This window comes from Vombatus ursinus, unplaced genomic scaffold (genome assembly GCF_900497805.2).
Source record: "Vombatus ursinus unplaced genomic scaffold, bare-nosed wombat genome assembly UNPS02001287.1, whole genome shotgun sequence".
Classification (NCBI taxonomy): domain Eukaryota; kingdom Metazoa; phylum Chordata; class Mammalia; order Diprotodontia; family Vombatidae; genus Vombatus; species Vombatus ursinus.
In genome coordinates, this window is record NW_020941065.1 from 19,294,210 (window position 1) to 19,311,487 (window position 17,278).

Genomic DNA, 17,278 nt, shown 5'->3' on the forward strand with positions numbered 1-17,278 from the left:
GGAGGCGGTTTTTTCCCCCCCCCCCCCCCTCTTTTTTTTTTTTTTGGTGAGGCAATTGGGGTTAAGTGACTTGCCCAGAGTCACACACCTAGTAAGTGTTATGTGTCTGAGGCTAGATTTGAACTCAAGGCGAGCACCCTGTCCATCACGCCACCTGGCTGCCCCACGCTGTCCTTTCTGTGCTCTTCTCCAGGGCCAGCCGAGGCCATGAGGATGATACAGCCATCCTTTTCAGTGTTTCTCTTGTTGTTCCTTCCATTTACTTTGTTGAAGTGACTGTGGGTCTTGTCAAAGCATTTTCGGTACAATATCTTATTTTACACTAATATCAAGGAAGCAAGAAAAGGAGCCGTGTGTGCAAAAATACTTCTAGCAGCTCTTTTTATGGTGGCAGAGAACTGGAAACTGAGGGATGCCCTTCCATTGGGGAGTGGCCAAACAAGTAGCAAAGTATATGAATGGGATGAAGTGCCACTGTACTTTAAGAAATGGTGAAGGAGATGGTTTCAGAGAAACCTAGAAAGACTTGCATGAACTGATGCAAAGTGAAGTGAGTAGAACCAGGAGGACAGTTTATACAGTGATAACATTTTAGAGAAAAACAACTGGAAAAGACCTTAGAACTTTGACACTGAAGATGAAACAAGGCACTCCTCTTCTGACATAGACGCAGTAGAATCTCCTCTTGGAGGAATTTATTTGCATAATTTTGCATATTTATTATGAGGATTTTGTTTGTTTGTTTTCTGGTGGCAGTGAGGTGTGAGAGAAAGAAAATCTCTTTTCATTAGGAAAAAAAATCTTAGTTTGGCTGTCCCAACAACCCCCCGAGGTCATTAGAGGGAGAAGGTGAGTAGGAGAGCCAGGACTGGCAGTAGGTGGTCTCTTCTCACTAGCCAGCCCATTTTTCACTACGTAAGCTGTGACTTCTCACCTTTTTCTTTCCCCTAGGTGCCATTCACCTGGAATTCCAAGCCAGCGGGAATCACTACATCTGGCGGAAGAGTACCTCCACTGTGCACAATATCATTGTGGGCAGGCTCTGGATTGATCAGGTCAGAGCGGTCCTCCCCACCTCCTGCCCTCCTCCCTAGGCCACGCTGCAGGGGCGGTACCAAGCTGCTGGGTTTTTTTGTTTTTCTTTTTGGTGAGGCAGTTGGGGTTAAGTGACTTGCCCACGGTCACACAGCTAATAAGTCTCATGTATCTATGTTTGGATTTGAACTCAAGTCCTCCTGACTTCAGGGCCGGCGCTCTATCCACTGTGCCACCTAGCTGTCCCCAAGCTACTGTTTTCCAATCGCTAGGAAAAGAAGGCCTTGATGATGTTGTAGAAACCAAATGTCAGAGCCCAAAAGGCCCTTAGAAGAGCACCAAGTCTGCAGTTTGAGGGCCTGGATGCAAACCTCCCCCAGCCACTGACTCTTGCGGTGACCTTGGACAAGTCATTTGACTCTGGGTGCCCCCAAGGTCCCTTCCCAGTCTGACTGTAGGATCCTGGGATCCTCTGATCATGAGAAAGGCCTTAGGCAGAGCAAGTGTGGGGGCTGGAAAAGAACGTTAGAACCAAGAGAAGAATAGACACGGACCTTTGGAGATGGTCAGAGGGGGCCCAGTGGCAAATCCAGGACCACGATCCAGGCTTCCATCTATGACCTCCAGCTGTGCAGAGCATTCTGTTTCCCAATGTCCCCGGCAGTGAACTGCCTCCAGCCCAGTGGGTCTCATGCCTGCATCACCCACCTTCCCAGCCCTCCTCCAGGAAATAGGCGGCCCCGTGGGCTCCCCCGACTAGACTAGGGCCAGGGCTTTGCCAGCCAATCAAGAGCCTGCAGGTAGAACCACTGGGAGCGCCAGTGTGGACCTCCCTTCTCCTCTCTGTAGGTCACACTCACAGTCACTAGAGCTGAGGCAAGGGTTCTTTATATAGTTGGGGAAATTAAGGCCCGGGGAGAGGAAGGGACTTGTCCAAGGCCACACAGGGGGGCAGTGGTAGAATAGCCCTGTTTCTGTGGACCCACCCACAGGCTGGGAGGAACCAAAAAAGGAAGGGGCACAGAAGAGCCAGGGAGCTCCTGTGGGCCAGGAAAGGCCAGGAAAGCCCACCCTCCTCCCTGTCATGGCACGCCCTTCCTACCTGGCTGTTCACCAGTGTTTACTGTGTTGGGCATACCTGTGTGAGCCAGCACAGTCACCTACAAGTCACTACAAAGTAATTGGTGGGGTGGGGGAGGACAGATCTGCCTCCTCTTCTCCACTGCCCACAGAGCAGATGTCTAGCGTGGACAAGCGGAGGGGCTGACGGCCTCCGTGGGGAGAGAAGGAACCGAGTGCTGTCAGGGTGTAGATGTAAAAGCCTGGGCCAGACTGTCACTGCAGGCGAGGGCTTCTGCCCAAGCGCTGGGAAGGCGGAAGGTTCTCCTTCGATGGACAGACCTCCCTTATCCAGGGTGCCCTCGGGTCACTTGTCCACTCTCCTTGGTCCCCTTCCTTTCACACTTGAGGGTCCTCCTGGTGCCTGGCCCACAGTAAGCACTCGACCGATGCTTGCTGAATGACTTCTCGTGGCGTTGTCAGCCACGGCATGGATGTTGGGGAGGAGAACTGGAGCAGCACGGCCTTGAGGAACAGCGAGAGGGGGCAGGCACCAGGGAGGTGAAGCTGGGACCATGGCCCTGACCTCTCTCTGTCCTGTGTTCTCTAGACAGGAGACATAGAGATCATTAACCATAAGACAAAGGATAAGTGTCTGCTGAAGTTTACACCCTACAGCTACTTCTCAAAAGACTACACCCGAAAGGTAGGCTGGGTAGCTGCTGGACAAGCCCTGGAAGAACAGGGAGAAGCACTGTCTGACTTTCTGTCATTTCTGAAGTCTCCAGAGGGCCTAGGGCAGAGCACGTAGAATGTGAGGGCTGGGAAGGGCTGTGGAGCTTACCTAATTCTAACCTCACCTCTGTAGTAAGAAGGAGGAAGGTGAGAATCAGCATAAATTGACTCTCCCTGGGCCCTAGGATGAGGCTGTAACAGGAAACAACCAATTGAGGCCTTTTCCCTAATAACTACCAAGAACTCGGGGCTCTCCAGTGAGGGGTGTCGGGGTCCCCTCTTGGCCGAAGCCTCGGTGGGAGCTGGGCCCCTGGACTCCGAAGGTGACAAGCCCCTCCCTGTTCCAGGTCACTGGGGTGGTGACAGATAGCAAAGAGAAAGCCCATTACGTGCTGTCAGGCTCCTGGGATGAGAAGATGGAGTGTGCCAAGATCATTCACAGCAGCCACAGTAGCCCCAGCACGGAGGGCAAGCAGAAGATGGTCTACCAGACCCTGCCGGCCAAGCTCCTGTGGAAGAAGTACCCTCTGCCGTGAGTGAGCCCCTTGCCCGGCCCGGAAACCAGAGCCCGATGCTGACCCGAGGGGCAGAGAGGGGCCCAGGCACTCAGGAGGGGCTCCCTGGCCTCACTAGCTGCCAGTGGTGACGAGGGCCACGCTCAGCCCATTTCACTGGGACCCAGTCCTGGTTCCCCAGAAGAACCACCTGGGATGTCAGATGCTGGGGGCAGCAGGCAGGGCTCAAAGCTCTTTGGGTGTTTAGTCAGTGTTGAATTGGGTTGGTGATACAGCCTGGTTAGGTTGAAAGGGAGCTCACTTTGGGGTCAGAGGACCTGGCCTTACTCTGTCTCTTCCACTGACGACTGGGGGACCTGGGATCAATGATTTTCCCCTCCCTGCCCTTAGTTGGCTCCTTTCTGAATCGAGAGCCTTGGGTTAGAGGATCTTTAAGTAAGCTGTGCACCCCTAAGGCCTTGGTCCTTCGACCAGAGCGGTCCCAGCCAGGCCTCCCTGCCTCGCCCACGGAGCAGGTGGCCTGTCTCCTGTGCTCCTTAGGATGCTGAGGCAGAGTGCTGAGATGGTTTTGGAGGGCTGCTTTCTGCCCTCTAAGACTTCACTGTATTAGGATGAGGGTAAAATGTACACATTTGCACATAAAAATAAACAAATCGTAAATTAAACTATGCAAAATGCGTAAGAGGAGGACACAGTGCTAGATGGAGGGCTCCTGACCCCATGGGAGCCCTGAATGAGGCTTTATTTATCCTTTATTGACCGGCCAGTGCCAGGGACCCCAGAGAGGAGAGTGTTGGAGTTGAGAAAAGCCCTGAGTAGAGACTCTCTTCTCCCCTGGGGAGTGGGCCCAGGAGATGCGAGGCCACCCTGGAAGAGGCCTCTCATGCTCCCAGGCCGCTGAGTTGGGCTGGGGGTGGCAGAGGGTCTTGGAGGCTGGTGGGCCTTCTCCAGCGGTCCGCCCTCTCTCTGGCCTTTTGTAGGGAGAATGCTGAGAACATGTATTACTTCTCCGAGCTGGCCTTGATCCTGAACGAACCTGAAGAAGGCGTGGCCCCCACGGACAGCAGGTGGAGGCCCGACCAGCGTCTCATGGAGAACGGCCAGTGGGACGAGGCCAATTCTGAGAAACAGCGGCTAGAGGAGAAGCAGAGGATGATCCGCCGTAAGCGCCTGGAGTCCAGTAGCCATGAACACCTGGAAGAAGGTGAGCCTGGCACCCGGCACCGCTGGTCACCACCCACCACAAAGGAGAGTCAGAGGGTGGGAGAGCAGAGCCCCCAGGATGGGGGAAAGGCCCCCGGGCAGGACAGGCACAGAGAGAAGCCCAGAGCTGAAGGTGAGCTTCTGGGAAGCTAGGCCCCCTCCCCAGGCCCCTGAAGACCCCAGCCTGGAGGCTCGTCTGAGGGAGAAGCCCAGACTCCTGGACCCAGTTCAGGACCCTTCCCCTTGACTGACACGGGGAGCCCCGGGCTAGGAAGCAGGGGCAGACAGCAGCCAGGGGTGGGGCTCCCAAGGCTCCCCTACAGGCACCCCTTCTCTCCGGCCCCCACAGGGAAGGAAGCGGACCTGCACAAGCCCTTGTGGTTCGAGAAGAAGATGGACCCCTTCACAGGGGAGGAGACCTACATCTACAAGGGGGGCTACTGGGAGGCCAAGGAGGAGCAGAACTGGTCCATGTGTCCAGACATCTTCTGAGCCATGGCCTGCCTGCCGCCTGCCCCGCTGCACCCGCCAGCCTGGGGAGCCAGGCGAGGACATAAGAAACCCGACCCTACATGAAAACGCAAATACAACCCACGAGCAGACCAGGGATTCAAACGTATTTTTTTATGCACTAATGAAAATCGCATATTGGATCTCCCTTTCTTTTTTCCCCTCTTCTTCCTTTTTTTTTGCTGATAGTGACTTTTTTTCTTTTGTGGGAGTAGTTAGTTACTAAGTAAGTCTGGGGAGGACAGGCTGAGTCTGCTTCTTTCTAGCTGGCGTGCCAGCCCCGTGCTCCCCGACTGACCGAAGCACGGCCTTCCAGAGACTCAGGAGAGCGGCGGGGAGGGCCGAGGTCCGGGATCTCCCAGGAGGACGGGTGTCCCCGGGGATGGCTGGCCTCCTCTCTAGCTCCGATTCGTGGTTCCTCCCAGAAGGAGCCCCAGTGGAAGCCAGGCACGTCCCCACGGCCGCGGCACCGGGTGCTCTGGAGGAGAAGCCTTGGCAGCCACCTCAGTCCCCCCCACCTGCCTGAGGCACTCTCACTCGGGGCTCCCTAGGAAACCCCTTTTTGGACTTTGTTTGTTTGATTTTAAACTGTTGATCTCACTTTCTTTCCAGCCGTGATGTTTAGTAAATATTTTTAGTACAGCACTTAGCAGACAGTTTTTCCAAGTGTCCTTTCTTGCCCCACAAGTGTCCAGGCAAAGACACGACTTTGAAGAAATGAGGAAGTGCAAAGCCTTTAGATTGTTGTCAGTTGGCGCCTTCCCCAGGGAAGCCCCGAGCTCCTCTCCAGCAGCTGTGAGCAGCTTCATCTTGGTGCTCCCCCAACACCTGCCGGCACACAGAGACCACTTCTCCCTCTCCTCCGCCGTTCCCCGGCCTAGGCCGAGCTGGAGCCCCTCCGGAGCTTCGGACGGCTCAGCGTCCAGCCACGGAGACTTCCCCAAATTCCCCAGAGCTGACCGGGCAACCCCATGCTGGGCAGAGAGTGAGGAGGTGGGCCCCCACCCACGAAGGGGGAAGCCCTGAGCTCAGGGCCGCAAGAGTGAGCAGCCGCAGGAGTGAGCCGGGAGGCCCTCTTTGTGGGACTTGCCCAGGATCCCCAGGGGGCCTCCCAGCAAGCATCTAGTGCTTCCACCCCAAAAGAGAAATGCCCCTCACAAGCCCCAGCAGCACAAAGAAGAGCCGTCAGCACGCAGGCAGTCCTGGCAGGGGTCTCTAGTGAATATTCCCATTCTCCCTTCTGAATTTGAGCCAGCTAGAGGTCTACCCCCTCTCCCACTACTCCAAAACCCCCCCTTCCAAGCAGCCAAATGGGTTCTTCTCTCCCCTGTACGGGCTCAGGGGGCCTGGTTGGCATCTAACCCAGCCCCGTCACTTGCAGAGCAGGGCACTGTCTTGTCTCACACCCCAGACCCAGGCTTCTTTCCACTGTCCCTGCCACCCAGTCTCTCTCCCAATCAATCACTTGTCCAGAATCCGGCTAGGGAGAGGCCTCAGGAGGCAGATGTCCACTGTAATGAGGAGTCCTGGGCTCCCCTGGAGAGCAGGGTCCATCACACCAGGGGTGTGCAGTGTCTCTGACCATAGGGAGCCCTGGAATGGAAATCAGAGGGCCTGGCTTCTTTTTTGTACCACCTCTTTCTGCCTCAGTTTCTCCATCAGTAAAATGGGGGCGAGGGTGCTCTTCAGTGGCAGCATGTTATACTAGACAAAGAGGCACCTTCAAAGCCAGAAGGCCCTGGGTTCAAGTCCCACGCCCAACTCTTCCTGGCCGCGTGACTCTGGACAAGTCATTTCATTTCTCAGGGCTCTAGACCACCCCCTAAGACAGTAGATTGCAGAAAAGGCACTGACCTGAGTTTCCTCACCCAGAAGTTCTCTCTCCTGATGACATTCCAGGTTCTAGCCCCTCTTCTTAACTCTCCAACACCTGTATTCCCTAGAATAAGGACCTGTGAATGAGAAATGAGCACCCTGGGAAGATGAGGCCTGCAGGCAAGTTGGAGAGAGCCTTGTCGAGTGGCCGGCCGGTGGCTGGGAATGCTCAGACCTGCAAGCTGGTCTGTGCACAGCCTGGGCCCTAGGAGAGCTCACAACAGCTGCCCTGTGAGCAACCAGAACTCAGCCACACTCAGCCACACATCTCCTCCCAGTGTCTCCCTCCTCTGTCTGCTCTTCTGCCCTCCCGTCGGATCCAAACTAGGCCGCAGAAATCGGCAGTCACGCGAAAGCCTGGGGAACCGGCGGAGCAGACGAGGCAGTCGGACTGCAGAACCCCCAGGGGGCTGCTCCTGCCTGCGTGTGGAGCCAGAACCCCTCGTCCGTCTTGTGGCAGACACCTTGCACCGGGAGTGATGACGTAACCATGGTGACTGGGCGTTGTGCATGTGTTAGTGGGCGCCAGGATGCCCTCTGATCTTGTATCTACTTGCTTCTGATTTATAAATATATGATATATATGTACAGATACATATATATTTGACCTACATAGATATATAGATGTCTATTTTGCTTAGATTTCTATAGGAATAGAAAAATGATGACGACAGATGTTCCTGTCTGAGTTTGGTCATACAATAAACGTTCTGCTGAGTTTCTTTCCGTCGTTCAGGTAGGTTCAGTCTCATCATCCAGGAAGGCGGGGGGGGGGGGGAACTGGATTGGGTAAATGGTGCTGCACTCTTTGATAAGGAGCGAGGGTTCCCCCAGGATTCATCCAAGGTTATACATGGAACTGCGTTTCTCCACACACATACACACCTTGAAGAGGTAGGTCCATTCCAGGTGCTCTGACCAAATACAACCTTTTGTCCACCCAGATCCTGGGCTCCTTCCTATTCCCCAGCCCCCCAAAAAGTATCATTATACCTTGGTACCACAGACAGGTCCCGTGGCTCAGACTTTGACTCCTTTGGGATTCAGTTCCAGAGAGGCATTAGCCCTGGTAACTTACTTCCCCACCCTTGGACAAAAAGGAATTTCCAGTGTGTATTTCTTCCTTGTTTTTCCATTTGTTTTAAGCATCAGCTTCCCCATTATTCTTGGTTCACTTTTGACTCTAAAAACAGGGTTTCTTCCGCTCTAAGATTCTCTGGTTTTGTAAAAGCAGCCTAAAACCTAAAGTCTCTACTGCCTTATTTCTCCTTGGTTTTCTCCCTACCATTCGCTGGGCTGAGGACTCGGCACCCAGCTGCTGCCTCAGTCGGTACTTGCGCCCCCAGGATATTAGGGCCACGCTCCTCCCCCCACTTGCCTTCTCTCCAAGAGGACACAGGGAATGGGAGAGGGGAGAAGGCTATACCTGTTATCCCAGGGAAAAGGTGATTTTTCTTAATTTAGAAAGCCCTCAAACTTACAAGGCTCCTTTATGGCAGACAGTGAATCAGCCCCACCCACTGCCTGGTCTGTCACTCCAATCAGTGTTGTCAAATGGAATGATTAGACGTGACCTTGTGAGTGGCTGCTCCTCTCCTGGGTGGTCAGCTTGGACGGGGGTCACCAGGTGCCCCCTCAACAGATTTGTCATCTTCTCCTCCAAGGTCAGGAAGAGGGCCTGCACGCGGGGGATGCCCCCAAAAAGGCTCACGAAGAGGCCCAGCCTTCAAAGAACTCACGCTCATCAGGCACATGCAAGGTGTCTAGTAGGGCAGCGCTCAGAAAGAAAGGCACGAGCTGTGGGTGGGAGTCAGGACAGAGCTCCTGTAGAGGTGAGGAAGAGCATTCCTAGCATGGCGTGGAGGAGCACTTGTGAAAAGAGGGTTGCGGGTGACCAGTTGAAAGTGAGCCAATGTCACCGGCCTGTAGTTCATTTTCAGAGTGGCCATGGTAGTCAGGGGCAGCTCGGTGGCGCCACGGTGCGCACAGCTCTGGGCCTGGAGTCAGAAAGACATCTCCCTGAGTTCAAACCCAGCCTCGTACATTTACTAGCTGGGTGACCCTGGGCAAGTCACTTCACCTTGTTTGCCTCAGTCTCCTCATCTGTAAAATGAGCCGGAGAAGGAAATGGCAAACCATTCAGTATCTCTGCCAGGAAAACCCCAAATGGGGTCAGGAAGAGTCAGACACAACTGAAAACGACAGCATGGTAGGGGAATGAACATTTTGCCTTGAGGGAAATAGAAAAGACAGGAGGGGGTGGTCATCTTCACAGGAGCACTGATTAGCTGGCATTGTGGGGTAGGGGGGAAAGTCCTGGGCTGGGGCCTGGGTTCTAGCCCTGACTCTGCCTTTGGTTAGCGGGCAGCCCTGCAGCTGAGTCTCCTCTTGTGTATAGAGAAAGGTTCAGGTCGGTGATTTCTGCAGATGCCATTATGATGCTTCCCAGCTCCTCCCCACAGAGGCTTGGGGGGCCTCTGAATCCAGGCTGCAGCACCCCAACCTCCTCTCTGCCCCCAAGTGCCGCCTTCTGGAGCCGAGCAGAGTGTCTTCTCAGCCCCTCCAGAAGCAACCAGGGATCTTCCCCCAGGGCTGTGCCCCACACTTTCCCCTGCTCGTTGTGGATTCCCTCACACAAACACGCAACCTTCAGGCTATCCTCCACTAGCCGGCCGCCAAGGTGATTTTTCTAAATTGTAACTCCAATCATGTCACCTCCTCCTGCGGCTTAAACTCCTGTGGCTCAAAAACCAAACCCCCTGGTGCTCAGAGCCCTTCCTTGTCGTCAGCCCTCCAGGCACGCTTCCTCCCAGTGAGGCTGGCCTCTGTACCCTGACGGGGCATTTTCACTGGCGGTTTGTGCACCATGCCTGGCATGCTTTCACTCCTCATCTCCTCCTGCCTTCTCTAGGCAGCCTTTCACAATCCCGCTCATCCTCTCTTGATTATTTCCTGTTCATCCTGTCTACAGCTTGTTTGTAAGTAATTGTTTGCATCTAGGCTCCCTCATTAGACTGGGAGCTCCCTGAGGGCAAGGATTACTTCCACCTTTCTCTGTATCCCCAGTGCTTAGCACAATGCCTGGCACATAGTAGGTGTTTAATAAATGTTTTAATGACCGACTGAATATACAGTGCTACCCCACACATCATTTCTTTGGAATGGGCCATTTTTCAAATTTTCTTCTTCAAATTCTCTTTGAGTCAGGACTCTTCATTTCAGGTCCCTCCCTATGATATCTAGTCTGGGAGTTAAAACCTAGGCATTCTCCCCACCACATCCTTTTTAGTTCAAAGCCCTTTTTATTAGGTTCGCAAGACGTCAGGAAAATCCCTTCTTGCTGGTGATGATCTGTGGATTCTTTCAGTTGGCAAGTTCAGAACTTCTGGCGAATTGTATTATTTCTTGAATTACGGTGTTTAGGTTTTTTGATCTGTCATGTTCTTCTGGGAGCTGTATAATCTTTAAGTTGGCTCTATGCATCCTGTCTTCCAGATCAATGTTTTACTTATTATAAAGATCATATCTTGTTTCATGTCATTGCTTTTTGCTTGTCTTCTTTCGGACTATCCTTTACTTCCATGGATTTGCATCCCCAAATAGTCTCTCTTTTGTTTTTTGTTTTTTTGTTGTTTTTTGGGGGGGGGGGGGTTTGGTGAGACTTGCCACCATAGATTCAAGTTTTTCTATTCTGCCAATTATTTCTGCCACACTGACCATAAAGTCTGATCTCACAATTCTTATTTCTCTTTTAAGCCATTCAGGAATCTCCTGCATATGGTTCCATGCTCTCTTGGGAATCTATCGGTTTCTCTGCCTCCTCTGTCCCTCCCTGTCTGTCTCTTCTCTCTCTATAGATTCGTATTCCTTTGTCTTGTGATATTTATTCACAGATGCCTGAACTCTTTTACCTGACCTAGAGGCCAAATCCCCTTCTGCCATTACTGCCTTCCCTGTTGGTTTATCTCCTTATGCTCAAGGTCTTTAATTGAATTTTCTTCCTCCTAAGATCTTGGGTAATTTTGATCTCTTTCCTTATTTTACCCTATTGTGTATTCACTGCCTCCTACCATGGTAGGCAATTCACAGTTCACCAGCCTCAGTCTCTGCCCCCAAGTGAATCCTATCTGGATGCTGAATTCTTTTCCTCGGCCTCAGTGGGACAACCCACAGCCCCCCATTCCATCTGTTCCTTCATTCTCTAGCCAAGCTCTCTAACAGCAAAGAACACTGCTGTGGAATCCAGATTATGGGCAGAGTTGAATTCTGTCACGAGTTCGGGGGAAGGTGCTGATGAAGGGAGTTGAGGTAGGAATTACCTTCCTCTGCTGGACATCAGGTTGGGTTCTTGATGTCCCAGAGCAATGGTGTCAGACTACAATAGAAGCAGGGCCACTAAACCATAAAGGCTGCATGTTGACTTGGAAAACCCCATATTAACATTATCTGTGTTCTACTGTATTTTTATTGGGTTAAAGATTTCCCAATTACATTTAATGTGGCTCGGGCAGCCTGCAGGCAGTGTGATTGCCACCTCTGCCCTGGACCATGGAGACAACTGAAATTGCTTTGTCTCTTATGCATGATTTCCTATTTTGGATTTTCCTATTTTGAAAAGTCATAGGTCTCAAAGAAAATGTCTGAGCCGCCATTTTGCTGGTCACACGACCCAGAGGAAATACGTTCTTAAAGACTTTGTTAGCGACGATGCGTCATCTCTGGCCAGAAATCTGTCATCTCTGTATTTTATGCCATGGTCCAAAAGTCCAAAGCACATTCTCAAGACATCATCACCTTAGCCATCTGTCCATTTCCCAAACTAATTTTTCTCCTCTGTACCCCTCTCCTTTTATTGGCCACAGTGGAAATGCCACCTGTGACCCTGTGGTCTCAGTGTCCCAGGAGCCTGAGACCTCCTCAGCTTTTGCAGGACTTTTTCAGGTCCTCTCCAGCAGCAGCAGCTTCTGTGCCCAGGGGAAACGCCAGAAACAGGGTTGTTCCCGGCTTCGATGAGTCTCAGCTTCTCCGTCGTATCTCTCTTGTGCCTCCACCGTGACCAACGGGACAGATCTCTGCCCCGCAGATGCCCAGAAGTGGGTCTCCCTAGCCACCTCCTGCTACTCTTCAGTGGGCTGTAAGAATCCTGCAGCTGCCACACTTGACTGCCAAAGCCCATGGCCTTTTCCAGTTCTCATCCCGTTCTCTCTCCAGTGGTCTCGGCTGAACATTTCCTTTGAGCCACTCCTCTCTTGGCTTCTGTGAAACTGCTCCGTCTAGGTTCTCCTTCCGTGACCATTTCTCTCTCTCTCTCTCTCTCTCTCTCTCTCTCTCTCTCTCTCTCTCTCTCTCTCTCCCCCTCTCCCTCTCTCTCTCTCTCTTCCTCCCTGAGTCTCTGTCCCTCTGTTTGTCTCTGTCTCACCCCTCCCCCTCTCTCTCCACACCACTGTGTTCCTTTCTCTGTGTCTTTCTGTCTGGCCGCACACCACCCCCCTCTTTCCAGCAGCTACCACAGGTGTGGTTGTCATCTCTGCAGTTTGACTACCAAATCTATATATATGCGCTCCTGATCAGTATTTTCACCCCAGTTCAGCCTCATTCCCTGATGGACATCCCCACCTGGATGCCCCATGAGTGTCTAAACATCAAAACAGTCTTCCTTACGCTGTCCAGCTCAGCTCCCCTCTTTCTCTTCCAGGCATCCAGATTTGTAAACTCAGTCATGCCTGGCTCTTCCTTCTCTGGCACCACCAACTCCCTAACCCACTCTATTGCCACGTCAGCCCCAGAACCGCAGTGTCTCCCCATTACACCCCGTCTCTCCACTCCTGTAGCCAGCACCTTAGGGCTTATGTGAAGTGATCTCCCTGGGTCCCACCCTCCCCTGCTCCTTACTCCACAAAACTGCCAGAATCATCTTCCACAAGTCGTCCCCACGGTCAGAACTCAATCAGTGTGTCGGCTGTTGTTTTTCTGATCTATTTTTCTTCTTTCTTGTTACACAGGATGGCTTAGTGGGTGGGGGTAGAAAAGAGAGACATCAGAAATGAAAATGTGAAAGCAAAGAGAGGAAAAAATAGTAGAAAACCTGCCCATGTCACTGCCCTGCTCAGAAATGAATGGCCCCTCATTTCCTTCATGATAAAATACAAACTGCACAAGGGAACATCAACCCCTTTTCTAGTCTCCTCTTCATTTGAGCCAAGGTGGACTACCAGCTGTTCCCCAAACTCCACCGTCCATAGCCTGCCCCTGTGCCAGCCTAAAGAATAAGAGTAATCACATTTCTGTAGTGCTTTACAAGGATCTCATTTGAGCCTCATAGCTACCCTGGGGTAGGTGCTACTACCGCCATTTTGTAGATGAAAAAACTGAGGTCAAAAGAGATTAACTGACTTGCCCAGGGACACACTGTCTGAGAACTGGATTTGAACTCAGGCCTTTCTGATTCCAGGTATTACATTCTCTCCACCACACCACTCAGCTGCTTTCATACAGCTGCCTGATAGGCCTGGAGTTTCCCCGGTCCAAACCACGCTTCCCTACTGTTCCCCCACCCCATCTAGATGTACATTTCATCCCCCCAGTAGAGGGGACCTTCTGGAGAGCAGGACTCTGTCCTGGACCCCTTGTGCCTCGAACAAGACAATGTTTAAATCGAGGGGTTGTCTGGTGCTCTCCCAGGGATGCTCCCCCAAGAAAGATGAGAGTGAATGCCAGGAAAATGATAGATACCATTCACCTAGTATTTCCCAGGTATTATTATCTCGAGACAAGAGCCCCGAAGAGTTGGGATGTCCGTCCTGTACCGGACTGTCCAAGTGACCCTGGATAACGTCCCATGCTCAAGGTGACTCTCCAAGGCAGGGAGGGCTCCCCAACTTTTCTGGGGTCACGGACCCCTTTGGTAGTCTGGTGACACCTACGGACCCCTTCTCAGCAGCATGTCTAAGAAACTGAAGGATTTCAGAGGTTAATGAAAATAAAGGTGTCACTTTTTAACTGTTCTAATTCGTGGGCCCCAGGTTAAGAACCCCTGCTCTGAGATAATACTGGCAGAAAAGGTGCCTACTTACCTCTGGTGAAGTGTTCTCCTCCCTCCCAAGTTCCCTGTCCCCTAGAAATCCCAGGGCCCCCCTCTCGGCATAGATCCCTGAAACAAGCGTTGGGGAGGGGAGGAAGCAGACTTAGACTGCCAGATGATATACCTCCAAGTTCACTACAGGCCACTCCAGAGACGATGGAAAGACTGGGTAGGGCTAATTAAGGGTAATTAAGCTCATGACTAATGGTGGCCTTTGGGTGGGGAATGGCAGAAAAATATTTAAGGGCAAACTAACAGGGAAAAGGAGTGGGCTAGTCTCAAGTCCGAGCCTGGGAAAGCTCAGAGCTACCCTTGAAGCCCCCACCAGGACTGGGGATGGGCTACAGAGAAATGCAGATGAGATTCTGGGCCAGCCCAGAAAGGACCGGGCTATAGAAGCTCTGAACCTTTGGAAGACCAATTCGGATCGTGAATAATTCTCACAACGAAAATTGAAAGTTTGTCTGCAGAAACTGACGATGTCACTGACAAGATCTGAGGAATGGACTTTGGGGCAGGGTGGGGAGGAGGCACCAGGCTTTTTCAGCTCCCCCTTGGGAGGGGCAGAGTGCAGAAAAGGGTGAAGAGGCGAATACTCAGCATGTCGGGCTGACAGCAAGGTGGGAGGGAAGAAGCCTTGATAGACTGAACAGTCATCTGAGAACAGGGAATGTCAGAGCTGGGAGGGAACTTAGAACAGGAGATGTCAGAGCTGGGAGAATGTCAGAGCTGGAAAGGCCCTTAGAACAGGGAATGTCAGGCCTTGGAGAATGTCAGAACTTGAAAGGCCCTTAGGACAGGGATGTCAGGGCTGGGAGGGGCCTTAGAACAAGGAATATCAGAACTAGAGGGAGCTTAGAACAGGGAATGTCAGGCCTTGGAGAATGTCAGAGCTGGAAAGACCCTTAGAACAGGGGATGTCAGAACTGGGAGGGGCCTTAGAACAGGGAATGTCAGGGCTGGGAGGGGCCGTAGAACAAGGAATATCAGAACTGGAGGGAGCTTAGAACAGGGAATGTCAGGCCTTGGCGAATGTCAGAGCTGGCAAGACCCTTAGAACAGGAGATGTCAGGGCTGGGAGGGGCCTTGGTACATTTAATGCCTGAGCTAGACCATAGAATGACAGAATTCACAGAACATTTATTAGGATTCCGTACTTGGTATGGAGAATACCAGTACCGAGATTTAAGCAGTCCCTTCCCCCAAGAAGCTTGACCTCTAATCAGGAAAGACTGGAAGACATGGAGTGTTGGAGCCCAAGGGTCACAGAGATGCGCTTCTTTCCTGCCTGCTGTGTTAGTCCAGCACGCTTCACCCTATTCTCACTCCCCCTGGTCCCATGAGGTAGCTAAAGAAGCCTACTGAGTTCAATTCAATAAACATTTCTGAAGCTCCTATTAAGTGCCTGGCAGCGTTCAGCCCTGGGGATACAAAAAGAGGCAAATAGGACAGTCCCTGCCCTCGAGGAGCCTACAATCTAATGGGGGAAGACAACAGAGCACAGAAAAGGAGACTGGGAAGAGCGGGGAAGGGGCGGGGGGCATCATCTGGGGTGCCTAGGGGGGTACCTTGTTCCGTGGAGATGAAAGCCGGGGAGGCGGCGGAGGCAGAATGGAGAGTATTGGCAATGCCGCTTCTGCCCTCCGACCCTACAGTCACAGGGGAGAGAGGGCTGAAGAAGTCAGGATTGAGTTAGTAACCCGGTGATGAGATTAGACTGGAGGAGCTTATCCTGGGAGGGGCAGGCGTTCGGAGCAGTTGAACCCCGGCCAAGCTGCAGATGCCCCGAAGTCGCTTTTCCAGATCTCGGGGCAGTGGCCTCCTCCAAGTTTTTACAGCGGAAATTAAAGCCCCGCCTTTCCCCAGAGGAGGTAACACTCCTCCCGAAGGAGAGAAGCTTCCCAAGATAAGGGTGGGGTGTTGATTGAGTCGATGAATTGTCACCCCATCCCACTTAAAAGTAAGGAATGTAAGTCCCGATCAATCAATCCATCATAGGCTTTAGACTAAGTGCAAAAAAGTCCCAGAACCTGAAGAAACTAGATCACTCCTCCGGGATTATCTGTACAATTTCAAATTGGTTTAGAATGGATAATTACAGAGACTGGAGCCGGCGGGCGTTCCCGTGAAACCCCAGAGGGTAAAGGGGAGGGGCAGGGGGAGGGAGGGAGGACACTCCTCCCTGCAGGTCCCTCCCCAGCCCACCCGCAGTGGCCAAGCACTGCCCAGCCCTGCCGGAGCTTGGGTCCCTGGTTGCCTGGAAACCCTCCCTGAGCTTCCTCAGCGTTCTGAGGTTGCTAGGAGACGAGACGACGCCTGCCCAAGGGAGAGACCATGTGCAGCCCGAGCTCCGGGGGCGGACAACGTACCGGAGGGGTGCCGGTAAGCTCAGACTGCAGGGTCAAGATGGGGCCTGGGCGTGAGCCCCAAAAGTCTGAGGGTCCAGGCCCTCCTTTGGGATGGCCCAGAGCCCTGGACTCTGCTCTCACCGCTGCAGCTGTGGACTCGTGGACAAGGCCCTCCCCCCTTTAAGCCTTAATTTCCCCCTCTGTAAAATGGAAGGAGGGTGGGCTGTATGGACCCTAAGGCCCTCCCGGCTCTGACCTTCTGTGTGTGAATGTCTTTGACTGGCAATGTGGCCTTGTGACCAACTTTTGACCAGAGTCTGTGGAGCTGGTCATGGTCCTGGCTGCGTCCTGGGGCCTGAGCTGAGCCTCATCCACACGGAGGAGGAATCCAAGGACACATCCCATCCCAGTCATGGAGTTCCCTGACCCCGGCCAGTGGCCAGAAGAGCACAGAGACAGCTCAGCCCCCCGGCTGCTATCAGAGTGCACCCACACTCACTCTGAAGACCTACTGTGCGCTTCCTGAGGCAGCCCCTCTTTTCACCACAGGCCCATCTACTGGCTGGGAAAGGGCTTGAGGGCAGTGGTACAGAAGAAGCCCTAAGATCTTAACCCTCTGGTTGTCTGGGGAAGCCAATAGGCACTTCTCAGAGTAATGCTTTCAAATGCATAAAATAAAATACAGCCAGCCAAAGATTAGTGAAAATAAAGGTGTCCTTCTTTTCAGACCCCCTGAAATCTATCCACAGGGTAAGACCCCCTGCCATAGGGGATCCCACCTCAGAAGGAAAGGTTGAGCTCGACACTAGGAGGTCCCAGGGACAGGCCCCTGATACTGGGGCACACAGCACCCCAGACTCTTAGTGCCAAATACAGTCACACACACATGGCCATAGCTGCTATCTGTCCTTCATTCT

At 52.7% G+C, this 17,278-nt stretch overlaps 1 protein-coding gene across 2 annotated transcripts in view; it reads left to right on the top strand.

Annotated features, from left to right (window-relative positions):
- Positions 1 to 5,699, top strand: part of OSBP2 (oxysterol binding protein 2) — a 278,206-nt gene extending 272,507 nt beyond the window's left edge. For both annotated transcript variants that reach the window (XM_027865466.1, XM_027865472.1), the window contains exons 11-15: positions 952 to 1,055; positions 2,705 to 2,800; positions 3,177 to 3,361; positions 4,325 to 4,548; positions 4,897 to 5,699. In XM_027865466.1, the coding sequence (XP_027721267.1) occupies positions 952 to 1,055; positions 2,705 to 2,800; positions 3,177 to 3,361; positions 4,325 to 4,548; positions 4,897 to 5,039 (752 nt within the window). In that variant the 3' untranslated portion in view covers positions 5,040 to 5,699. The remainder of the gene's footprint in view (positions 1 to 951; positions 1,056 to 2,704; positions 2,801 to 3,176; positions 3,362 to 4,324; positions 4,549 to 4,896) is intronic.
- The last annotated feature ends 11,579 nt before the right edge of the window (positions 5,700 to 17,278 follow it).